At 35.2% G+C, this 27,392-nt stretch overlaps 1 protein-coding gene across 1 annotated transcript; it reads left to right on the forward strand.

Moving 5' to 3' along the window:
- The first annotated feature begins 158 nt into the window (after nucleotides 1–158).
- LOC121726341 (cathepsin O-like) lies at nucleotides 159–27,268 on the forward strand. Its single transcript, XM_042113659.1, has 6 exons — nucleotides 159–458; nucleotides 890–1,254; nucleotides 11,331–11,463; nucleotides 24,962–25,155; nucleotides 25,427–25,546; nucleotides 26,875–27,268. Exons 1-6 carry the CDS (start codon nucleotides 267–269, stop codon nucleotides 27,062–27,064), a joined length of 1,194 nt encoding a protein of 397 aa, XP_041969593.1. The 5' UTR covers nucleotides 159–266; the 3' UTR covers nucleotides 27,065–27,268.
- Nucleotides 27,269–27,392: the final 124 nt, after the last annotated feature.

The raw sequence follows: 27,392 nt of genomic DNA on the forward strand, positions 1-27,392 counted from the left end.
GAATTGGGAAAGAAACTGCCATTACCTACTTTCTTCCGAAGAATCGACTGGGAAACCCCGTGCTAGCTATGCTGGCAACACTGTTCTGACTACTGTCAAATGTCAATTTGAATTTGATTTATCGAGCGAGCGTAGTGATTATATTCTCTTTGCGAGCGAGTTTCAAGTTTTAAAATTAGAATTTAGAAACAAGTTTGTGTCGAAAAACTTGTGTGGAGTGTGGGTTCTAATGGTTCACAGTTTGAAATAATAATAGATAAGCCATAATGAGGAACTGGTGGAATTGGTTACTAATTTTTGGATTAGTTTGTTTACTTTTTCTAGCGATTCCCTTATCATATCCGAAAAGCAAAAGTAAGGAGCAATTACAGTTAATGTTCAACGATTACATTAAAAAGTTTAATAAAACTTATAAAGATAATGCTACGGAGTATGCGACGAGGTTCGAACATTTTGTGGTAAGTTTCATTTTTGTTAGTAAAATATATTATAAAAAGTAGGTAGATAGGTACTTTTAAATTCAAGCTTATTTGTTATTTATACTATATTATCTTATTTAAAGTCTACGTACTTATAACCTATTTACTATAGTTGCCTAAAAAGTACATTTGAATCATCTTGACAATTTATTATTTTCAATTTGTTTAAAATTATTTCTATAAAAAAATTGTATGTAGCTAATGGCGCAACCTGTTTATTAAAACATAAGCAGGAGTTTATTAAAACATAGGCTTGTAAGCTATAATTTAACCCAATCCCGAAACGGCAGCAGGCAGCGTAACAATTGAAAATCTATTGTGTCTTGACACTCACGATGGAAGTGCTATGATGTAACTTTACCGTTAATACAAGGAGTTAAACAAAATCTTTCTAAATGCTTGAATTGCAGGCTTCAGTCCAAGAAATTGAGCAAATGAATGCTGCATCTCGCGGGCCAGAGAGTCACAAAGCTAGATATGGACTCACTCACTTGTCTGATATGTCTAAGGAAGAATATAAAGAGATACATCTCTCCGATGAGAAGCCTCACAGAAGACGAAGATACAACTTGACTAAAACTTGGAGTTATGGACAAGTTACAGATATAGTCAATGTTGATGGAACCCCAAGTGACCTAGACTTAGACCCGGATTACTTTGATGATCATCATGTCACAGATTTGGGTAACAGGGGCTCTCATCACAATGTGTACAATATTTACAATATCGTCATTCGCAGGAAGAAAAGAGCAGCACTTCCGTTAAAGATGGATTGGTAAGTTCATATTTATTTCATGAACATTCTAATAGGATTTTGGATAGCCTTTTCTAAAACTTTCCATAGGTAAGTAAAAGGCATACGGAGTATATACAGGGTTACCTCGTAAGTCGACCTAGATCCTTTAAGGGGCTATAGTTAAGATAATTTCTGACTGATTTGACTATGAAACACCCTATCCTAAATCCAATGGTTTTCGAGATAATCTAATTTTAAGTATTTTTCATAAACAGTCTATTTTTTGCCTTTTGTTGTATCTCCTTTTTTTATTCTGAGGCTCTGGTATGTTTGTTTATACGTTTTATTTTAGAAAATGAATTGCTCTATCCATAACAATAAAAAAAAATACAATTTCAGAATAAAATGAGTCGTAAAAGATGGTGAAAAGTGAAAAATCAAACAAAAATAAAACCTAAGATGTGTCTTTCTTTAAGCGATACTTAAAAAAAATCTATGGAAGTCTGTTTGCAGATAAGCTTAAAAACATCTCCATTTTGTCAGCTATCCAAAAAGGTATAACATTATAGGGTAACATCAAAACCTCATAAAAAAAACTTTGTTAAAAGGCCCACAGGTAGCAAAAATTCCGGTCTTTTGTTAAGTATCCTTGTTTGAAATAGGATACGTGCGAGCGAGATGAGATACGTTTTGTGTATGTGGGAGTGAGAAAAAAGATAGTTTGAGTTACTTTGGAGTTTGGATGACTAAACAAAAGATTTAGCTTAGTCTGCTCATGCGATTCGTCCGTGGTAGATGCGATTCTTGCTCTGTGCTCTCTCTGTTTTTTGACTCGGCTTGTATTTCTGGACTGATCCCGTTTTATCTTCGTGACTACCTGTGCTTGCTTTGTGGACTTTGTTTTGTGCTTCTGATTTGGAACTGTTGAAAATGGCGGCCTATACGAACGAGGAATATGCTGACATGTTATTGTGTTACGGATATTGCGATGGTGTATCATCAAGAGCTCGTGCCGAATACACACGACGGTTTCCTAACCGCCGCGCCCCAGATGTCAGTGTGTTTGATGGAGTTTACCGACGAATTAGAGAGACTGGTTCAGTTTCAAGACGACGGTCTGACCTGGGTCGTCCACGTGTTAATGATGACGACGAACAAGATAACGATATAGTACAACGATTTAGATCAGATCCAACTACAACAACGAGTGTTGTTGCCCGAGATCTTGGATGCTCGCAGTGGAAAGTGTGGTCCACCGTCCATACAGCTGGCTTATACCCATACCATTACACGCCCGTACAAGTCATCGAAGAAGGCGATCCTGTGAGGAGATTGGATTTCTGCAGATTTATGCTGCATGCCGATTTAGAAGACCCAAATTTTTTTAAACGCATTTTGTGGACTGATGAGTCCAAATTTGACAAAGATGGTATAACAAATTACCACAATGCTCACTATTGGGCCTCAAAGGCAGACGGAAATCCAAAAAAGAAAAGAGCAAAGGGATCCCAGAGGCGATTTAGTTTGAATGTGTGGATGGGTATAGTTTGTAACCATTTAATTGGCCCATATTTTCTACCCGAAAATTTAAATGGAGAAACATATGAAAACTTTTTGACTGAAGAATTACCACAACTATTGCAGGACTTACCGGCGGAAATCACCCAAAATATGTGGTTTCAACACGACGGTTGTCCTGCACATTACCGAAGATCAGTCCGACAATTGCTAGATACGACGTATCCCAATAAGTGGATTGGGAGAGGTGGACCTACACCATGGCCAGCCAGAAGTCCCGACTTAACCCCCATGGACTATTACGTATGGGGACACATGAAGACTTTGGTGTATGACGACCCCAATCCCATAACGAGTGTAGAAGTTTTACGCCAAAAGATTATTGATGCAGCCGATAAAATGCGAACTACACTAACAACTGGAGTAGTTAAAAGTGCTTTGAGAAAAAGAATGCGAATTTGTGTCCGAAACAGAGGCGGACACGTAGAAAATGAACTGTAAAAACAAAATTTAATAAATATTTACTGTTTACATTTTTTTGTTTAATTTTTAGAACTAACTAATATTTTTATTTCAATGCCCGGGGAGGCTATCATCTGAGTTTTTTGTAATAAAAACTGCTATTACCCTATAATGTTATACCTTTTTGGATAGCTGACAAAACGGAGATGTTTTTAAGCTCATCTGCAAACAGACTTCCATAGATTTTTTTTAAGTATCGCTTAAAGAAAGACACATCTTAGGTTTTTTTCTTGTTTGATTTTTCACTTTTCTCCATCTTTTACGACTCATTTTATTCTGCAATTGTATTTTTTTTTTATTGTAATGGATAAAGCAATTTATCTTCTAAAATAAAACGTATAAACAAACATACCAGAGCCTCAGATTACAAAAAGGAGATACAACAAAAGGCAAAAAATGGACTTTTTATGAAAAATACTTAAAATTAGTTTATCTCGAAAACCATTGGATTTAGGATAGGGTGTTTCATAGTCAAATCAGTCAGAAATGATCTAAATTATAGCCCCTTAAAGGATCTAGGTCGACTTACGAGGTAACCCTGTATATAATAATATGGTATATTTTTATTTCATCACAGTATAAAATTATAGCTAGTATTCGGTAGCTTTCCTAAAAGTTGATGAATAAAATCATTGTAGAGAAAATATAGGTAATAAAGAAAACAGTTCATTCAACAGTTCAACAGAAATTTTGGTAATAATATTTTATCGCCAGGGCCCCCGTAAGGGCTACTGGCGCCAGTGTGCAAAAAAAAGATTTTGGCGCCCCTTTAGGCAAATTTTTTGGTACCTTGGTTTTGACGCCCCTAAAGATGGCAATTTGGCGCCCCTAAAGATGGAAATATGTCTTTATTTTATTTTAAAAAATCAGCTAATCTTTGACCTTGTCGTCATCCCTATTCCAAAGTGGATCTTCTAAAAAAACAAAAAAACTTCAGGGTATTTTCAAGGTTAGGACTTGGGAACAAACCTAATAACCCAATACTGTAGCCAATGAATAATATTCCACTATTTGACATTTGTTGACTTTGACCTAAAAACAATATTAAATAAACAATTTACTGCATATTTGTCCTTTAGGCTTTAATAGCATTCATTAACCTAACAGGTAATGCCCAAAGGCCCAACATGTAGATTGTAGGTTGTAAACAAAACTAGTTTGCAACAGGTTATTATAATATCTAATAGTACTACCATAATAATAATATTTTATCAGTAGTACATTTTCATACCAACCTTCACAAAGGCACATGCACAATATATTTAAAGCGCGATTTCAGAGAGCATGATAATTGATAAATGATAATTAATATTAATGCAGAATCATATCACGCGCACATGCGTTTAACTTGTCTGTATTACACGAATTAAAACTTTTTAATCGGAACTTAACGCGACTTATTCAAGTAGTAATGCTACTAATTCGAATTCCATTTGAAATACCCTGCTGAGTTATGCTTCTGTATGTCTTTGTATTGTAGTACTACCTAGTACATACCTATATATTAGGCTACAAGTATCAGCAATATAGTGCATAATATGCAACACCTAAGATATTGAAGGTTGTCTAATGTCTGCGCGTCATCTTATCGCATCATAGGATTTATAACTTAATTAATATTTGCATTTAAAGATAATAATTTTGCGATCCTGATATTAGGAAGCACTACAAAGTCGATTCGAAATAAAATTGGAAAAAGTTGCATGGAAAATGGTTTAGTGTCTAAGTCTAATTCCATGGTTGATAGTATTCTGTACATATTAGTATTATATCTGTGCCAAATATCGTAAGTCCAGACTCCAGCTGCAGCAGTTTCTTTCAAGGCAAACTAACACATTTTTTTCTTCGAATGTTAGTAATATAGATAAAGGGCTTATATAATTGCATCATAATTTCACGATTTAGCCGTAAGATGTTTGTTTTAATAAAGTATCGTATCACCCACACAAAAATTTCCTTTCCATTTTGTGGTCCGTTGTCAAAATCACATTCTCATCAAATTCTCATATGTATGTTACGCTCAAAGACCGAAAACGCTCAGTGAGCGAAAAAATGGCTCACAACGCGTTGTGGCCCTAGTGAAAACGGCCACGACGCGTTCTGGTAATCACAGAAATACCACATAGCGAAATTCGTGTCGTGGGCCGTGGCTGACGTGCTATTCGACCACAACGCGTTGTGGTAATCGAGAAAAGCCATGACGCGTTCTGAGCATTTAAAAACAGCCACGACGCGAATCCGTGTTGTGGCCCTAATGAAAACGGCCACGACGCGTTCTGAAACCAGGTTAGTTACTCAGGACTTCAGGAGTAACTAACCTGGTTTCAGAACGCGTCGTGTGCGCAATACACAAGAGTACTCTGGTTTCAATTAAACTAGGCCAGTTACGGAGGAGTAATTTTATAGTGCCCAAGTGTGTGCGCAATACACAAGAGCACGTTACGCAGGAGTAATTTTAAAGTGCCCAAGTGTGTGCGCAATACACAAGAGCACTCTGGTTTCAATGAAACCAGGCCAGTTGAGCAGAAGTCATTTCATAGTGCCCTAGTGTGTGTGCAATACACAAGAGCACTCTAGTTTCAATGAAACCAGGCTAGGTACGCAGGAGTAATTTTAAAGTGCCCAAGAGTGTGCGCAATACACAAGAGCACTCTGGTTCCAATGAAACCAGGCCAGTTACGCAGGAGTAATTTTATAGTGCCCAAGTGTGTGCGCAATACACAAGAGCACTATTCTTTACTCTCATAACCCAATGGAGCGCTGGCGAAAGATCAGGAGCAGGACCGACTTTTACACGCGCACACACGTAGGCACTATAAAATTACTTCTGCGCAACGATATCGAAATACTTAGATACGACGTATGCCGTCAAAACTGCAGCAATGTTTTTGCATGCAAAATGTGTATTGAGAAAATATTGTCGTCCTTTTTTGTGTCACAGTAATAGCATATACTACTTTCTCTTTCGCTCATTTTACACTTTAATCGAATCGAGAAAATGTTGTCGTCGTTTTTTGTCTTACAGTAATATCATATACTAAGTATTCTCTTTCGCTCACACTTCGCTATGGTTTTTCTCTTAATGAAGACAATAATTTAAATATTAATAAAATCATAGTAATTACATGTGAAATATTACACCTTTGGCTTTATTTGTATTCCTCGTTTTGTTACTGCACTGTCGGAAGGCACATGACGGCATTCTGGAGCGAAATGTAGCGAAAAACAACGCGGTAATTAATTAATTAAACACGTCCGGCTGTTACCGCGTCCTAAGGCACACTGCTCTCAGATGAGTGAGCTCACTCATTTCGAGGGTGACACATTTTAGCACTGACGATTGTATGGAATGACAATTTCGCGTCGTGGCCGTTTCACTATTACCACAACGCGTTGTGAGCCATTTTTTCGCTCACTGAGCGTTTTCGGTCTTTGAGCGTAACATATTACATTAACATTTTAAAAACGGGCCAAGTGCCAGTCGAACTCGTGCTCGGAAGGTTCTTTGCTATTTAGAAAAGGAAAAATGAAAATAAATTAATGAATTGTTAAAGCGGCAAGTCAGCAACAGAAATTTATTATTAGAGAAAATTTCAACTGTTTAACTATCGCGGTTTTTGAGATACAGTAGACCTACTACGAAATAATTTTGAGACTCAAACAATCGGACGAGAATGATGCGTCCTGCTCTAAGGGGGGGTATTACATTATCATTTATATATGATCATTTCTATGATCATATATAGGATCCAATATATATGATCATTTGATCATATCTGCATATTACATTATCATATTTCATTGATCCTATTTTACGTCATATGTGGTTTCAATAGCCAATGGAGAGCGCTAACGCTGACAGGTATTGACGTCAGGGTTACTAGATCTCAGAGAATTCGATTTGTCAAAAGACATCGTCATTTTTAATATGGCTTGTTTTTTGTTATTTCAGCAAGATTATCCAAGTATATAATTAGAAAAATAATTACATTACATTATTTGAAACATATTAACGAACAAGAAATTAAAAACTCTTTTTTATATTAAATAACTGGCAACACCTATTTGTATGACCGTATTGGATCCAATCTCTCAGCAAATGTCAAAAATCTATGATCAAGGAAGAATTGAATCATATGTCTATATTACATTATCCAATATCATTGACTCAATGATCTCGATATATGATAATCTAATATCACCCTAACAACGTCATTTCACGTTTGTTAGAGTAGGATGTGGCATTTTCGTACGATTGTTTGAGTCTCAAAACGGTTTCGTGGTACGGCCTCAGATTACGACCTTGTATCAGACAGTGAAGTCTTAGTAATTGCGTCCCTATTTAGGGTTTCGTACCCAAACGGTAAAAACTATTACTGAGAATTCTATGTCTGTCCGTGTGGCCGTCTGTCTCCAGGCTGTAACTCAAGATCCGCTAAGGCTAGACTTCTGAAAATATCACAGATTGTGTATTTCTGTTGCCGCTATAACATCAAATGCTAGTGTCCGACCGAAACTGATTTTTCAGCCGAAACCGAAACCGAACTTTCGGCCTTACTCTTAGTTTCGGCCGAAACTGAAACCGAAACCGAAACTTGGTAAAACATTCAAAATTACGATTATTTACTGAAATTGATTGATTTTTAACATAAATTACAATTTTTTAAACTAAAGAAAAAGTACCATATTGAATTTTTTACTTTTTGCGACATTTCTTACCATAAATATTATTATTTTATAGTTACTGACGACCTCTGTGGCTCAGTGGTGAGCGCGTTGGTAGCTCAAGCCGGGGGTCGCGGGTTCGAATCCGGGTTCGAAACAAAAAGTTTTCAATGTTCCCGGGTCTGGATGTGTATGATATAATAAAAATCTTAAATATATGTATAGTATAAAAGTATTTAATATATTTCCGTTGTCTGGTACCTGTAATACAAGTCCTTTAGGTACTTAGCACGAGGCCAGACTGACGTGGTGTGAAGCGTCCATAGATATTATTATTATTCTTAGACTCGATTAACTTTTTGTACTATATTCCGTTTTTTATACGATTCCAAGTAGACGTTTCGTCTCATTCACAGCAAATCCGATTTTTATCTTCTGAACGCCCAATATTCGAGTTTAAACTTCATAAAACACATGTCCTGTCAGTGTAGTGTATGACAGATCGAAAAATATAGGCGAAAAAATTGTTAAGTTGACAGTTTTCATAGATATGCGTTTGGTTAGCTTATTTATCGTTTCTTGCTATTTGTTACTAAAACAACGTGACAAGGCTCAAAGATGATAAAAATGTATAAAAATCATCAATCAAACGTATAACGTAAACTTAAGATTCATTAATCCTGCCAGTGTAGTGTCATGGCGAATCGAAAATCATAGACGAAAAAAATGATGCGTTTGGGTAGTATATATATCGTTCCTTGCTTTTTTGTTGATCCCCGTTGGAACGCGTTTAATGAGAACTAAGTTTTATAAAACGAAGTTGTGCGATTGGTGAAATCCTCCCTTAGACATACGTCGTTCAGAAGTATGTCTAAGGGAGGATTTACTACTATGGATGTACTACTGAAAACAAAATCCATAATTGCAGTATATTATTTTTATGGGAGACATGGACACGACCGCGGTCAAATTTCAAAACGAAATGACTAAGCAAACTTGCAGTTGATGTCACATTTTTTTCTCCAGAAGGCGTTTTGCCACTAAACCTGAAAAATATACTGAGAGCCGCAAGAGTGAAGCTTACGGGGAAGTGGGCTGATAAGATTCTAGCAGGGTAGGAACGGTCACGCAATTTCTTAGGACTTACCTAAGAAATTGCGTGTCCAAAAAAAAAAGAGTGAGGCGAGATGATTTACTAGATAAATCTCACAAGATATATCCTAAGATATATTTTAATCTCACAGACAAACAAAATTCTTAAGTAAATAAAGTTCACACACAATATAATCAATTTATCATAGCATTTACTAAATCGTTGGTTTGGGAAACATTGTTAAAATAGCACGTATATATTAAATAAGCCTGCTTTTATCATAGAAATAAAATTCAATAATATAATTTCGATAAAAATAAGTTAAGACAATTTAATGAAAATAAAACGAAGTGCTAATTTTTGATTTGTGACTAATCTGGAATACATAATCTCAAAACATGATTAAATAGATGGTGGCGAACTGAGCCAGGGCCTCGCTGGCAAGCAAGCTCGGGTTAACTGCGAAGTTTACCGAACTATGCACGAGTTTCGGTTTCGGTTTCGGCTATAATTTGGCCGAAACCGAAACTAAGCCCGAAACTAGATTTTTTGGCCGAAACTGGCCGAAACCGAAACCGAAAGTTCGGTCGGTCACTATCAAATACTAAAAACAAATTTCGCTCAATAACGGTACGAAACTTTGCCGATTTTTTTTCCTTTGGGTACGGAACCCTAAAAAGCTTGTTATTCTTTATGACAGACATAAATACAATATTATGAATCCCGTGGACGGTCACGTGAAGAATTCGAAAAAAGAAAATTATATTTTATGAAAATGTGTCTGTCCGGCGTCCGCGTATTTCTTCTTAGAAAAGTACTACCTCGTAATTAGGAGTTTTACTATAGATGCAATTATTGTACTACAAAACTATGTAACTACTACTAAATTATATGCTATCAACTATGAGTCTATGACCTTAAATATTGAAACCTGTTTGATAAGACAACATCGAGTGCGTTGTGATTTGTGACCAAAATACATTCTACAATGAGTAATATTGAAGTGGGACATCCATAATGAACCAATTCTAATTAAATTTATGTAAGCACTTTTTAAATATGATATAAGTATTTAGTATGGATCTATTTAGTATTTGTTTACATAAGTTAGTATGTAAATTATAATTATAAATACTAAAAAAGCAAAGACTTATAGATTACACTTATTGAGCATTAATTTCTTCCTAAAACTTACGCCCATCTTTGGATTGCACCATTGCTTATATGTATGTCGCAGCCAACTGGTTTAAATAGCCGTTCAATCAAACAGACAGCTCTTTGACTGAACAACGCGGTTTTGATTGAATAGCTTTTTTAACCAGTCGACTGCGACATGTAGATTACTATGGATTGCGCACTGTATATAACTTTCAAAGTGGGGCAGTAGAAGTGTTTGAAACCACTTAAAAAACGCAAAATTACACATGGGCACTATTAATCTTATATATAAAAATGAATTTTCAAATGTGTTAGTCGCGCTAAAACTCGAAAACGGCTGAACGGATTGGGCTGATTTTAGTCTTAAAATATTCGTAGATGTCCAGGGAAGGTTTTAAAGTGACACGAAGTTCACCGGGACAGCTAGTTATAATAATATATATGTACGCTTCACACCACGTCGGTCTGGCCCCGTGGTAAGTACCTGAAGGACTTGTGTGATAGGTACCAGACAACTGAAACATATGTATTTAAGATATTAATATATATTAATTACATTGTACACATATTTAATACATCCGGGAACATTGTAACCTTTTTGTTTCATCGGTGGGATTCGAATCCGCGACCCCCGGCTTGAGCGCTGACAGCACGTTCAACCACTGAGCCACAGAGGTCGTAAAATATAATTTATTCAAATTTCGTTACATTTATTATAATAATTATTTAATAAAGTTTTCCTGGATGCGTAGTAAACTAACGAGACGTGACGTAAATAGCTCGTTGGCAGTTTGTAATTTGTATACAGGGCTTGATCTAGGTCTATCTTATGTGATTTTATAAATTGTGATATCTTCTTTCACCGATGTTTCTATTTTTGATAGGTCCTTTGGTTACCTTAGCAAAAATAGGATAAATTATTTAATAATGAAAACACTTTGACTAGGGTCAGTCAGTCACGTACACGGTCAGTCTGGCATCAGTTCAGTCCATCAGTCACAGACTGACGCCAGAATGATGGCCGCAAAGTAGGTACATAATAAAGAAATGACCAGTCCGTCAATAAACGATCATTCTCCCATCAGTCGTCTTTATACAACTATTAGCTCCTTCTTATACACATAGTTCTATTAACTCACGAGTCACGTGAATATTGTAGGAGAGACAAGGGTCTGGTGGGTCCGGTCCGCGACCAGGGTCTGTGCGGCGCGTGCTGGGCGTTCAGCACCATCGGCGTCATGGAGACCATGGCGGCCCTCTCCACGGGGAAACTCGCCGCGCTCAGTGTACAGGTACGAAAAAACTTGAGAGGTGTCAAGGGACACCCGGATGGAACGGAGTTATAAAAAAACGCCATCTACTGACGCCCAGGAATACTAACAACGACACTTTTGTGGTATCGTAAAAAAATTTATTTAAACGTCCGGTAGATGTCGCTGTATATTCTCAAAAACTCCATCTAGTTGACGCACAGGAATCAACGCCCTCTGCCTCTACTAGGCAGGTACTAATAAAAAAGTGTCGAGGTCAAGTATCGTTCTGTCTAGCCTCCTTTCGAAACGCCGAACGCGCCATAAGAAACTTGGTTCCAATAATATAATAACGTCCATTATAATATTCTAGATAGGGTTATATTTGAAAAAAAGTGGCAAGCGACCTTTTTGATATTATCAAACAGGTCATATGCCACTTGTCATTGGTCTTAAAGACCAGTATAACCATAGCACTAGCTGCAAATAAATTGCCTAAGATCGGGCCTTGGCTCTCCTAGTACATTTGAGTCAAGAAATTCTATCTTGGGTAGTCGATTTAGAGCCAGTCCACACGGCGCGGTTCGTCGAGCGCTGCGTTGCGTTGTTTTACACAGAAATAACCAAAGTGTTCACACGGCGCGCTGCGTCGTTCAACGCACACATAACGGACAGCAGCAGCAGCCCGAGACGAAGCGCCCTCCCGCTTCGTCTCGGGCTGCTGCTGCTGTTGACGTTAAGACTGCTTCGTAATAACGCTGCGATGACGCAGCGCCCGTGTGGCGGCTATGCGTCAAACGGCAGCGCTGCGTGGACGCAACGCTGACGCAACGCGCCGTGTGGACTGGCTCTAAATCGTCAACCCAAGATAGAATTTCTTGACGCACATGTACTAGGAGAGCCAAGGCCCGATCTAGCTATTTAGCCGCCGAAGTTTTTTGTCTCCTGAAAACTTGTCAAACCTGACTTACGCGGTATTGTTACCTAAACGTGACAAAATGCGTTGTCGCCCTTAACTTTTCCTGCTAAAGAATTAATGAGGATAGCGAAAAAAACTTAATAAATTGTATAATGTAACAGTCCGAGATTAATAAATTGATACAGCATGTTGTTAGAACAGACCTAAAGTAAACAGTTAGGAATTTTTATGAAAAGCTTTCCGATTCAGTGTTCAATACGTCTTTTCACATTCAAAAATCGTTTTTGCATTCAGGCTATTGAACATATCCTTTATATTATTCCTATAATTGCCGATAATAATAATATGAAGCAGCAGTAGTCTTCGAATTTTGAATTTGTTTTGTGGCTAAATAGTTATGTTTTGGTGAAAACCTGTCCTAATTTCTGCATGCATGCAATGTGACCAAAATGTCTGACATTTGGTATTAGATACTGTGATAACTGATAGCAACCTGATTGAAAATAAAAGTATTTTTACTAGCATTTATTTGAAAAACAAATTTTTCGTTATTAAGTACTTAGTTTGTATAATTTACTTTATCAAAGATATCTATGATTTGGTTATTAAAGCTAAAATAGGAAATTCATAGATGGTATTATTACAAAGAGTTTAAATGTTGGGAAACCTGTGAAATGGTAATCTACTAACCCTATTAATATTAATGAGACGTCGAAGGAACTAATCTCAATTTGTAACTGGTTTTGAGATAATAGTAGTATGTATTTTATTAACGTGACTGCAAAATGTATTTATTTTAGGGGTCCGCATCGTAATCTTACTTTTTTTCTATATCTGTCTTTCTGTCTGTCTGTCGGTCGATCAGTGGGATCATTTACAGAATGAATCACTCATATTTTGCATCCTCGACTCCTCTCAGCGCCTGCTCTATTTTATTGACTTGACATAAAACGACAAAATAATCTATGCCCTTCGCATCTCAGGCCAGCACACCCTCGCAAACTGTTTCCTATATCGTAAGACGAGAGCACAAAAGTTTTGAATTTTTTTTGTCATTTACGCCTTTGCAGTGGCAGGGCGAGACTTAAATTTTGTGTGGGCAAGATATATCTTGCGAGGCCCCCTAAAATATATTTTGCGTGGCCCCCTGATGGATGACGCAAGAGGACGAATTTGTTGAGAGGAAGAATTTTTTGATACTCAAACTTTTATAAAAAGACTTTTTATTTATGAATATTTGACTCTCACGATTCGTGAAACCTTAAAAAAACCACGCGGTCCAAGAGAAGCGAGGCCCCTTGCACCGCGAGGAAATGGGCGGTCGCCCACCTATGTGAAGTTAGCAACCGAGTTCAAGGTAAATGATTTTTATATATGTCATTCGATTGTACCCGGAGTGTACCCGATTGTACCGCAATTAAAATCGTTTGTACCTCAATAGGGTAGAAATGGGGGGGGTGGTAAAATTTGCTTAGCAACCGACATAAAGATACCGGAATTTTAATGATGCCATCTGGAAGAGTATCGTTTGTACCGGATTGTACCCGTTTTTAAAGTTAATTTTTTTTTTGATTTTACGAAAAAAAAACAAAAAAAAATTTTTTCCCTAAAAATAAGGCTTTGTACGGAGTAGAAGGAAATAAAGTATATAAAGCAGTTCAAATGTGTAAAAGAAGTTATTTTTTGAGGTAGATTCGTTCGGTCTTGACGAATTTTCCAATATCTTACTATAAAAGTCGGAGTTATATTTTGCAGTTTTTTTGTCGTTTGTACCTCGCCAAAACAGAAAGATTATAAAAGAAGATACTATTCACTTCATATTTACACAAAAAAATTTGAGGTACAAACGATTTTTCATACAGTAACAACGTCAGAGATTCGATCGGTCTTGAAGAATTTTCGAATATCTTACTATAAAACTCGGAGTCAAATTTTGCAACTTTTATCGTTTGTACCTCGCCAAAACCGAAAGATTATAAAAGAAGATACTATTCACTTTATATTTACACAAAAAAATTTGAGGTACAAACGATTTTTCATATAGTAACAACGTCAGAGATTCGATCGGTCGTGACGAATTTTCGAATATCTTACTATAAAACTCGGAGTCAAATTTTGCAAATTTTATCGTTTGTACCTCGCCAAAACCGAAAGATTATTAAAGAAGATACTATTCACTTCATATTTACACTAAAAAATTTGAGGTACAAACGATTTTTCATATAGTAACAATGTCAGAGATTCGATCGGTCTTGACGTATTTTCGAATATCTTACTATAAAACTCGGAGTCATATTTTGCAACTTTTATCGTTTGTACCTCGCCAAAACCGAAAGATTATAAAAGAAGATACTATTCACTTTATATTTACACAAAAAAATTTGAGGTACAAACGATTTTTCATATAGTAACAACGTCAGAGATTCGATCGGTCGTGACGAATTTTCGAATATCTTACTATAAAACTCGGAGTCAAATTTTGCAAATTTTATCGTTTGTACCTCGCCAAAACCGAAAGATTATAAAAGAAGATACTATTCACTTCATATTAACACTAAAAAATTTGAGGTACAAACGATTTTTCATATAGTAACAATGTCAGAGATTCGATCAGTCTTGACGTATTTTCGAATATCTTACTATAAAACTCGGAGTCAAATTTTGCAAATTTTATCGTTTGTACCTCGCCAAAACCGAAAGATTATAAAAGAAGATACTATTCACTTCATATTTAAACAAAAAAATTTGAGGTACAAACGATTTTTCATATAGTAACAACGTCAGAGATTCGATCGGTCTTGAAGAATTTTCGAATATCTTACTATAAAAGTCGGAGTTATATTTTGCAGTTTTTTTGTCGTTTGTACCTCGCCAAAACAGAAAGATTATTAAAGAAGATACTATTCACTTCATATTTACACTAAAAAATTTGAGGTACAAACGATTTTTCATATAGTAACAATGTCAGAGATTCGATCGGTCTTGACGTATTTTCGAATATCTTACTATAAAACTCGGAGTCATATTTTGCAACTTTTATCGTTTGTACCTCGCCAAAACCGAAAGATTATAAAAGAAGATACTATTCACTTTATATTTACACAAAAAAATTTGAGGTACAAACGATTTTTCATATAGTAACAACGTCAGAGATTCGATCGGTCGTGACGAATTTTCGAATATCTTACTATAAAACTCGGAGTCAAATTTTGCAAATTTTATCGTTTGTACCTCGCCAAAACCGAAAGATTATAAAAGAAGATACTATTCACTTCATATTAACACTAAAAAATTTGAGGTACAAACGATTTTTCATATAGTAACAATGTCAGAGATTCGATCAGTCTTGACGTATTTTCGAATATCTTACTATAAAACTCGGAGTCAAATTTTGCAAATTTTATCGTTTGTACCTCGCCAAAACCGAAAGATTATAAAAGAAGATACTATTCACTTCATATTTAAACAAAAAAATTTGAGGTACAAACGATTTTTCATATAGTAACAACGTCAGAGATTCGATCGGTCTTGAAGAATTTTCGAATATCTTACTATAAAACTCGGAGTCAAATTTTGCAACTTTTATCGTTTGTACCTCGCCAAAACCGAAAGATTATAAAAGAAGATACTATTCACTTTATATTTACACAAAAAAATTTGAGGTACAAACGATTTTTCATATAGTAACAACGTCAGAGATTCGATCGGTCGTGACGAATTTTCGAATATCTTACTATAAAACTCGGAGTCATATTTTGCAACTTTTATCGTTTGTACCTCGCCAAAACCGAAAGATTATAAAAGAAGATACTATTCACTTTATATTTACACAAAAAAATTTGAGGTACAAACGATTCTTCATATAGTAACAACGTCAGAGATTCGATCGGTCGTGACGAATTTTCGAATATCTTACTATAAAACTCGGAGTCAAATTTTGCAAATTTTATCGTTTGTACCTCGCCAAAACCGAAAGATTATAAAAGAAAATACCATACACTTCATATTTACACAAAAAAATTTGAGGTACAAACGATTTTTCATATAGTAACAACGTCAGAGATTCGATCGGTCTTGACGAATTTTCCAATATCTTACTATAAAACTAAGAGTTAAATTTTGCAACTTCTATCGTTTGTACCTCGCGAAAACCGAAAGATTATAAAAGAATATTCTATTCACTTCATATTTACACAAAAAAAATTGAGGTACAAACGATTTTTCATATAGTAACAACGTCAGAGATTCGATCGGTCGTGACGAATTTTCGAATATATTACTATAAAACTCGGAGTCATATTTTGCAACTTTTATCGTTTGTACCTCGCCAAAACCGAAAGATTATAAAAGAAGATACTCATCACTTCATATTTGCACAAAAAAATTTGAGGTACAAACGATTTTTCATATAGTAACAACGTCAGAGATTCGATCGGTCTTGACGAATTTTCGAATATCTTACTATAAAACTCGGAGTCAAATTTTGCAACTTTTGTCGTTTGTACCTCGCCAAAACCAAAAGATTATAAAAGAAAATACCATTCACTTCATATTTACACAAAAAAATTTGAGGTACAAACGATTTTTCATATAGTAACAACGTTAGAGATTCGATCGGTCTTGACGAATTTTCCAATACCTTACTATAAAACTCGGAGTCAAATTTTGCAACTTTTGTCGTTTGTACCTCGCCAAAACCAAAAGATTATAAAAGAAAATACCATACACTTCATATTTACACAAAAAAATTTGAGGTTCAAACGATTTTTCATATAGTAACAACGTCAGAGATTCGATCGGTCTTGACGAATTTTCCAATATCTTACTATAAAACTAAGAGTTAAATTTTGCAACTTCTATCGTTTGTACCTCGCGAAAACCGAAAGATTATAAAAGAATATTCTATTCACTTCATATTTACACAAAAAAATTTGAGGTTCAAACGATTTTTCATATAGTAACAACGTCAGAGATTCGATCGGTCTTGACGAATTTTCCAATATCTTACTATAAAACTAAGAGTTAAATTTTGCAACTTCTATCGTTTGTACCTCGCGAAAACCGAAAGATTATAAAAGAATATTCTATTCACTTCATATTTACACAAAAAAATTTGAGGTACAAACGATTTTTCATATAGTAACAACGTCAGAGATTCGATCGGTCGTGACGAATTTTCGAATATCTTACTATAAAACTCGGAGTCATATTTTGCAACTTTTATCGTTTGTACCTCGCCAAAACCGAAAGATTATAAAAGAAGATACTCATCACTTCATATTTGCACAAAAAAATTTGAGGTACAAACGATTTTTCATATAGTAACAACGTCAGAGATTCGATCGGTCGTGACGAATTTTCGAATATCTTACTATAAAACTCGGAGTCAAATTTTGCAAATTTTATCGTTTGTACCTCGCCAAAACCGAAAGATTATAAAAGAAGATACTATTCACTTCATATTTACACTAAAAAATTTGAGGTACAAACGATTTTTCATATAGTAACAATGTCAGAGATTCGATCGGTCTTGACGAATTTTCCAATATCTTACTATAAAACTCGGAGTCAAATTTTGCAACTTTTGTCGTTTGTACCTCGCCAAAACCAAAAGATTATAAAAGAAAATACCATACACTTCATATTTACACAAAAAAATTTGAGGTACAAACGATTTTTCATATAGTAACAACGTCAGAGATTCGATCGGTCTTGACGAATTTTCCAATATCTTACTATAAAACTAAGAGTTAAATTTTGCAACTTTTGTCGTTTGTACCTCGCCAAAACCAAAAGATTATAAAAGAAAATACCATACACTTCATATTTACACAAAAAAATTTGAGGTACAAACGATTTTTCATATAGTAACAACGTCAGAGATTCGATCGGTCTTGACGAATTTTCCAATATCTTACTATAAAACTCGGAGTCAAATTTTGCAACTTTTGTCGTTTGTACCTCGCCAAAACCAAAAGATTATAAAAGAAAATACCATACACTTCATATTTACACAAAAAAATTTGAGGTACAAACGATTTTTCATATAGTAACAACGTCAGAGATTCGATCGGTCTTGACGAATTTTCCAATATCTTACTATAAAACTAAGAGTTAAATTTTGCAACTTCTATCGTTTGTACCTCGCGAAAACCAAAAGATTATAAAAGAAAATACCATACACTTCATACTTACACAAAAAAATTTGAGGTACAAACGATTTTTCATATAGTAACAACGTCAGAGATTCGATCGGTCTTGACGAATTTTCCAATATCTTACTATAAAACTAAGAGTTAAATTTTGCAACTTCTATCGTTTGTACCTCGCGAAAACCGAAAGATTATAAAAGAATATTCTATTCACTTCATACTTACACAAAAAAATTTGAGGTACAAACGATTTTTCATATAGTAACAACGTCAGAGATTCGATCGGTCTTGACGAATTTTCCAATATCTTACTATAAAACTCGGAGTCAAATTTTGCAACTTTTGTCATTTGTACCTCGCCAAAACCAAAAGATTATAAAAGAAAATACCATACACTTCATATTTACACAAAAAAATTTGAGGTACAAACGATTTTTCATATAGTAACAACGTCAGAGATTCGATCGGTCGTGACGAATTTTCGAATATCTTACTATAAAACTCGGAGTCATATTTTGCAACTTTTATCGTTTGTACCTCGCCAAAACCGAAAGATTATAAAAGAAGATACTCATCACTTCATATTTGCACAAAAAAATTTGAGGTACAAACGATTTTTCATATAGTAACAACGTCAGAGATTCGATCGGTCGTGACGAATTTTCGAATATCTTACTATAAAACTCGGAGTCAAATTTTGCAAATTTTATCGTTTGTACCTCGCCAAAACCGAAAGATTATAAAAAAAGATACTATTCACTTCATAGTTACACTTAAAAATTTGAGGTACAAACGATTTTTCATATAGTAACAATGTCAGAGATTCGATCGGTCTTGACGAATTTTCCAATATCTTACTATAAAACTCGGAGTCAAATTTTGCAACTTTTGTCGTTTGTACCTCGCCAAAACCAAAAGATTATAAAAGAAAATACCATACACTTCATATTTACACAAAAAAATTTGAGGTACAAACGATTTTTCATATAGTAACAACGTCAGAGATTCGATCGGTCTTGACGAATTTTCCAATATCTTACTATAAAACTAAGAGTTAAATTTTGCAACTTCTATCGTTTGTACCTCGCGAAAACCGAAAGATTATAAAAGAATATTCTATTCACTTCATACTTACACAAAAAAAATTGAGGTACAAACGATTTTTCATATAGTAACAACGTCAGAGATTCGATCGGTCTTGACGAATTTTCCAATATCTTACTATAAAACTCGGAGTCAAATTTTGCAACTTTTGTCGTTTGTACCTCGCCAAAACCAAAAGATTATAAAAGAAAATACCATACACTTCATATTTACACAAAAAAATTTGAGGTACAAACGATTTTTCATATAGTAACAACGTCAGAGATTCGATCGGTCTTGACGAATTTTCCAATATCTTACTATAAAACTAAGAGTTAAATTTTGCAACTTCTATCGTTTGTACCTCGCGAAAACCGAAAGATTATAAAAGAATATTCTATTCACTTCATATTTACACAAAAAAATTTGAGGTACAAACGATTTTTATAGTAAGATATTCGAAATGTCGTCAAGACCGATAGAATCTCTGACGTTGTTACTATATGAAATATCGTTTTTACCTATATTTTTTTTTTGTTGATATGAAGTGAATAGAATATTCTTATATAATCTTTCGGTTTTCGCGAGGTACAAACGATAGAAGTTGCAAAATTTAACTCTTAGTTTTATAGTAAGATATTGGAAAATTCGTCAAGACCGATCGAATCTCTGACGTTGTTACTATATGAAAAATCGTTTGTACCTCAAATTTTTTTGTGTAAATATGAAGTGAATGGTATTTTCTTTTATAATCTTTCGGTTTTGGCGAGGTACAAACGATAAAAGTTGCAAAATTTGACTCCGAGTTTTATAGTAAGTTATTCGAAAATTCGTCAAGACCAATCGAATCTCTGACGTTGTGACTATATGAAAAATCGTTTGTACCTCAAATTTTTTTGTGTAAATATGAAGTGAATAATATCTTCTTTTGTAATCTTTCGGTTTTGGCGAGGTACAAACGATAGAAGTTGCAAAATTTAACTCTTAGTTTTATAGTAAGATATTCGAAAATTCTTCAAGACCGATCGAATCTCTGACGTTGTTACTATATAAAAATCGTTTGTACCTCAAATTTTTTTATGTAAATATGAAGTGAATATAATATTCTTTTATAATCTTTCGGTTTTTGCGAGGTACAAACGATAGAAGTTGCAAAATTTAACTCTTAGTTTTATAGTAAGATATTGGAAAATTCGTCAAGACCGATCGAATCTCTGACGTTGTTACTATATGAAAAATCGTTTGTACCTCAAATTTTTTAGTGTAAATATGAAGTGAATAGTATCTTCTTTTATAATCTTTCGGTTTTGGCGAGGTACAAACGATAAAATTTGCAAAATTTGACTCCGAGTTTTATAGTAAGATATTGGAAAATTCGTCAAGACCGATCGAATCTCTGACGTTGTTACTATATGAAAAATCGTTTGTACCTCAAATTTTTTAGTGTAAATATGAAGTGAATAGTATCTTCTTTTATAATCTTTCGGTTTTGGCGAGGTACAAACGACAAACGTTGCAAAATTTGACTCCGAGTTTTATAGTAAGATATTCGAAAATTCGTCAAGACCGATCGAATTTCTGTCGTTGTTGTCTCAAAAAATTTTGTGTGAATTTAAAGTGAATAGTATCTTCTTTTATAATCTTTCGGTTTTGGCGAGGTACAAACGATAAAAGTTGCAAAATTTGACTCCGAGTTTTATAGTAAGATATTCGAAAATTCGTCACGACCGATCGAATCTCTGACGTTGTTACTATATGAAAAATCGTTTGTACCTCAAATTTTTTTGTGTAAATATGAAGTGAATAATATCTTCTTTTGTAATCTTTCGGTTTTGGCGAGGTACAAACGATAGAAGTTGCAAAATTTAACTCTTAGTTTTATAGTAAGATATTCGAAAATTCTTCAAGACCGATCGAATCTCTGACGTTGTTACTATATAAAAATCGTTTGTACCTCAAATTTTTTTATGTAAATATGAAGTGAATATAATATTCTTTTATAATCTTTCGGTTTTTGCGAGGTACAAACGATAGAAGTTGCAAAATTTAACTCTTAGTTTTATAGTAAGATATTGGAAAATTCGTCAAGACCGATCGAATCTCTGACGTTGTTACTATATGAAAAATCGTTTGTACCTCAAATTTTTTAGTGTAAATATGAAGTGAATAGTATCTTCTTTTATAATCTTTCGGTTTTGGCGAGGTACAAACGATAAAATTTGCAAAATTTGACTCCGAGTTTTATAGTAAGATATTGGAAAATTCGTCAAGACCGATCGAATCTCTGACGTTGTTACTATATGAAAAATCGTTTGTACCTCAAATTTTTTAGTGTAAATATGAAGTGAATAGTATCTTCTTTTATAATCTTTCGGTTTTGGCGAGGTACAAACGACAAACGTTGCAAAATTTGACTCCGAGTTTTATAGTAAGATATTCGAAAATTCGTCAAGACCGATCGAATTTCTGTCGTTGTTGTCTCAAAAAATTTTGTGTGAATTTAAAGTGAATAGTATCTTCTTTTATAATCTTTCGGTTTTGGCGAGGTACAAACGATAAAAGTTGCAAAATTTGACTCCGAGTTTTATAGTAAGATATTCGAAAATTCGTCACGACCGATCGAATCTCTGACGTTGTTACTATATGAAAAATCGTTTGTACCTCAAATTTTTTTGTTTAAATATGAAGTGAATAATATCTCCTTTTGTAATCTTTTGGTTTTGGCGAGGTACAAACGATAAAAGTTGCAAAATTTGACTCCGAGTTTTATAGTAAGATATTCGAAAATTCTTCAAGACCGATCGAATCTCTGACGTTGTTACTATATGAAAAATCGTTTGTACCTCAAATTTTTTTGTGTAAATATGAAGTGAATAGTATCTTCTTTTATAATCTTTCGGTTTTTGCGAGGTACAAACGATAAAAGTTGCAAAATATGACTCCGAGTTTTATAGTAAGATATTCGAAAATTCGTCAAGACCGATCGAATCTCTGACGTTGTTACTATATGAAAAATCGTTTGTACCTCAAATTTTTTAGTGTAAATATGAAGTTAATAGTATCTTCTTTTATAATCTTTCAGTTTTGGCGAGGTACAAACGATAAAATTTGCAAAATTTGACTCCGAGTTTTATAGTAAGATATTCGAAAATTCGTCAAGACCGATCGAATCTCTGACGTTGTTACTATATGAAAAATCGTTTGTACCTCAAATCTTTTAGTGTAAATATGAAGTGAATAGTATCTTCTTTTATAATCTTTCGGTTTTGGCGAGGTACAAACGACAAACGTTGCAAAATTTGACTCCGAGTTTTATAGTAAGATATTCGAAAATTCGTCAAGACCGATCGAATTTCTGTCGTTGTTGTCTCAAAAAATTTTGTGTGAATTTAAAGTGAATAGTATCTTCTTTTATAATTTTTCGGTTTTGGCGAGGTACAAACGATAAAAGTTGCAAAATTTGACTCCGAGTTTTATAGTAAGATATTCGAAAATTCGTCAAGACCGATCGAATCTCTGACGTTGTTACTATATGAAAAATCGTTTGTACCTCAAATTTTTTTGTTTAAATATGAAGTGAATAATATCTCCTTTTGTAATCTTTCGGTTTTGGCGAGGTACAAACGATAAAAGTTGCAAAATTTGACTCCGAGTTTTATAGTAAGATATTCGAAAATTCTTCAAGACCGATCGAATCTTTGACGTTGTTACTATATGAAAAATCGTTTGTACCTCAAATTTTTTTGTGTAAATATGAAGTGAATAATATCTCCTTTTGTAATCTTTCGGTTTTGGCGAGGTACAAACGATAAAAGTTGCAAAATTTGACTCCGAGTTTTATAGTAAGATATTCGAAAATTCGTCACGACCGATCGAATCTCTGACGTTGTTACTATATGAAAAATCGTTTGTACCTCAAATTTTTTTGTGTAAATATAAAGTGAATAGTATGTTCTTTTATAATCTTTCGGTTTTGGCGAGGTACAAATGATAAAAGTTGCAAAATTTGACTCCGAGTTTTATAGTAAGATATTCGAAAATTCTTCAAGACCGATCGAATCTCTGACGTTGTTACTATATGAAAAATCGTTTGTACCTCAAATTTTTTTGTTTAAATATGAAGTGAATAGTATCTTCTTTTATAATCTTTCGGTTTTGGCGAGGTACAAACGATAAAAGTTGCAAAATATGACTCCGAGTTTTATAGTAAGATATTCGAAAATACGTCAAGACCGATCGAATCTCTGACATTGTTACTATATGAAAAATCGTTTGTACCTCCAATTTTTTAGTGTAAATATGAAGTGAATAGTATCTTCTTTTATAATCTTTCGGTTTTGGCGAGGTACAAACGATAAAATTTGCAAAATTTGACTCCGAGTTTTATAGTAAGATATTCGAAAATTCGTCAAGACCGATCGAATCTCTGACGTTGTTACTGTATGAAAAATCGTTTGTACCTCAAATTTTTTTGTGTAAATATGAAGTGAATAGTATCTTCTTTTATAATCTTTCTGTTTTGGCGAGGTACAAACGACAAAAAAACTGCAAAATATAACTCCGACTTTTATAGTAAGGTATTGGAAAATTCGTCAAGACCGAACGAATCTACCTCAAAAAATAACTTCTTTTACACATTTGAACTGCTTTATATACTTTCTTTCCTTCTACTCCGTACAAAGCCTTATTTTTAGGAAAAAATTTTTTTTTGTTTTTTTTTCGTAAAATCAAAAAAAAAATTAACTTTAAAAACGGGTACAATCCGGTACAAACGATACTCTTCCAGATGGCATCATTAAAATTCCGGTATCTTTATGTCGGTTGCTAAGCAAATTTTACCACCCCCCCCATTTCTACCCTATTGAGGTACAAACGATTTTAATTGCGGTACAATCGGGTACACTCCGGGTACAATCGAATGACATATATAAAAATCATTTACCTTGAACTCGGTTGCTAACTTCACATAGGTCGGTCGCCCACGTCGCCCACGCCTTACGCAGCCTCTGCGCCTTTGTGTCTAAAGTCTAAACACACTAGGCTGAATTACGCCGGCGTTATTTCCGCCGCAAATGTCAAACGCATACAAAACGTGACGTAATAATGTGTCACCCCTCGTATTCGGCCCGTATTTTGTATGCAATTTAAACGCGGCGGAATTTACGCCGGCGTAATTCAGCGTGGTGTGTTTAGAGCCTTTGTCATACCGAAGGAGCGTAACACAATTTTATTAGCTTGGACTGAGTAACTAACGGAATCTTGGAACACGATCTTTACCTAGCTCCAGTAGTCTAATTTATTCGAAATTTTGAATATTTACTTAAATAAGAGCGTGTTTTTCTTTTGTTTTTTTTAACTATAATATTTTTCCTCCAACTGTAATCAGGAGGCAATCGACTGCGCGGGTCTGGGTAACGCAGGGTGCGCGGGCGGCGACATCTGTCTGCTGCTGGACTGGCTGGCGATGACAAAGACGCCCGTGCAGCCGGACAAGGACTACCCGCTGAAGCTGACCAACGCCGCCTGCGCCTTGAAGAAAAACGTGACAGGTGTGAGGGTGAAGAGCTACACTTGTGAGACGTGAGTATCTTTTTTGCATTGTAAAATTATAAAGATATATATAAATTGTTAATGCTGTGTACAGTGTACACTTTATAATTAACTTTTGTGTTAGAATAAGTATACCTGAATAGTTTTTTTTTTAAATTTTGTATGAAGAAAGTTTGAGCTCCGGGAAAGGTCATATGATACTTTTTATACCGGAAAAATATACGATTCCCACGCGAGTTTTAGCGTAACAGAGTTGCAGGCATCTAGTTTTATATTTACAAAGCTTTCCTTCCGTTTATAGTTTCGTGGGCTCCGAGGAGAAGCTGCTGGAGAGCATCGCGACGCACGGCCCGGTGGCGGTGGCCGTCAACGCGCTGTCGTGGCAGAACTACCTCGGCGGTGTCATACAGTTTCACTGCAGGTAAGAGTGGTAAATGAAACCCATGAGGGAGATCGCAGACGACAGACTTTTTGTGCGACTGTATGGACGCCGCAGACTCGATCGCACAAAAAGTCTCTCGTCTGCGATCTCCCTAAAGGTGATCGCACATGTGTCCGCACTGTTTTTTTTTTTAATGAAATAAGGGGGGAAACGAGCAAACGGGTCACCTGATGGAAAACAACTTCCGTCGCCCATGGACACTCGCAGCATCAGAAGAGCTGCATGTGCGTTGTCGGCCTTTTAAGAGGGAATAGGGTAATAGGGGAGGGTAGGGAAGGGAAGGGAATAGGGGAGGGTAGGAAAGGGAATAGGGTAGGGGATTGGGCCTCCGGTAAACTCACTCACTCGGCGAAACACAGCGCAAGCGCTATTTCACGCCGGTTTTCTGTGAGAACGTGGTATTTATCTGGTCGAGTCGGCCCATTCGTGCCGAAGCATGGCTCTCCCACGTATAAACTGTACGCGTCCTACGCGCCGCATCCCAGAATTTGTATTTGTAATGACGTCATGAAATGCGACGTGGAAGGATGAATGTGTCCGCACCGTATGCGCCGCATTTCGTGACGACATTTCATACAACGAATTTTATAATATGGCGCTTGCGGCGCATATCTATGTAAGATCACCTTAAGCCACCAAACGTTATGGTAAAGAAACGCTAGTGTTTGGAGCTCTTGTAGCTGGATTTCCTAACAACTAATAACCACAACATAGACATTGGACATAATGTTCCGATTCAATGATTGTATGTGTTCAACAAAATAGATAAATATGGCTATATGGCGAATTAAGTCTGAAAACCAGGATGCAATAAAAGCAGCCTTTTTTACTACAAAACGGTGGCGGATTTGGTTGATCTATCGCTACTTATCTCTTTTACTAACGGTTATATTGAGTAACTATAGTCAATAGGAATGGGATAGCAATATAAAGCGGGTGTAAAATAAACGTGTCAATTGATACACGTCGATTGTCGAATTACTCAATCAGACGGACCAGTCGTTACAACTATTCGCCATTCATTGTATTCCAACCTGCTCTACGACGCCTCTATACCAACATTCGAAGCTTCCGTCCAGCGGTTTAGACTCTAAAGCCTAAACCACTCGACTGACTTTAGAGCGTATCTCTCGTCTCGGAGGGAGAACTACGATGGTTTCGATTCCCGAGTGTGAAACATATTATTTCTATGTTTGGTTAGGACAATGCTGGCTGATCACGTGACCGTCTGACAAGTAAGATGATCCTACATGGATTGTTATTATACCTACATTTCACACTACTAATTAACGAATACCTCTTTTCAGCGGTTCGCCTGTAGACCTAAACCACGCTGTGGAACTCGTCGGGTACGATCTAACGGCCGACGTGCCTTACTACATCGCCAAGAACTCGTGGGGATCCGCCTTCGGTAATGCCGGGTACCTGCAGCTCGCTATTGGCTCCAACGTCTGCGGCCTGGCCAATGAGGTCGCACTTGTCGATGTGAGCGTGTGAACAGTGTTGCTATACTAAAGTTGGTGTTGCCAATGGAAAAAATGTGAGAGGGTATTTTTATATTTTTATTGTTATGGATTTTAGTTAGTATTTTTATTTTTTGTTTATAAAATTGGAATGTAACTGATTCGTCACAATTAATAGTTATGTTAGTATATATTGGAAATTGGAATATCATAAACATTTTAAAGGATACTCAAAAGTTTATCGTAATTCGTAAAGTGTTCAAAATTATATATAAGTTTATAATATTATATAATAAGTGGTTATAAGACTTTCTAAAAACTCTTAACTTAGCTCGTTTAAATGAAGACTAACAAATTATTTT

Source organism: Aricia agestis, chromosome 4 (assembly GCF_905147365.1).
Source record: "Aricia agestis chromosome 4, ilAriAges1.1, whole genome shotgun sequence".
Lineage (NCBI taxonomy): Eukaryota > Metazoa > Arthropoda > Insecta > Lepidoptera > Lycaenidae > Aricia > Aricia agestis.

Coding starts and splice junctions, on each gene's coding strand:
- LOC121726341 (XM_042113659.1), top strand. CDS start 267: ATGAGGAACTGGTGGAATTGGTTACTAATTTTTGGATTAGTTTGTTTA. Junction 459..889: donor CGAGGTTCGAACATTTTGTG/GTAAGTTTCATT, acceptor CTTGAATTGCAG/GCTTCAGTCCAAGAAATTGA. Junction 11,464..24,961: donor TCGCCGCGCTCAGTGTACAG/GTACGAAAAAAC, acceptor AACTGTAATCAG/GAGGCAATCGACTGCGCGGG.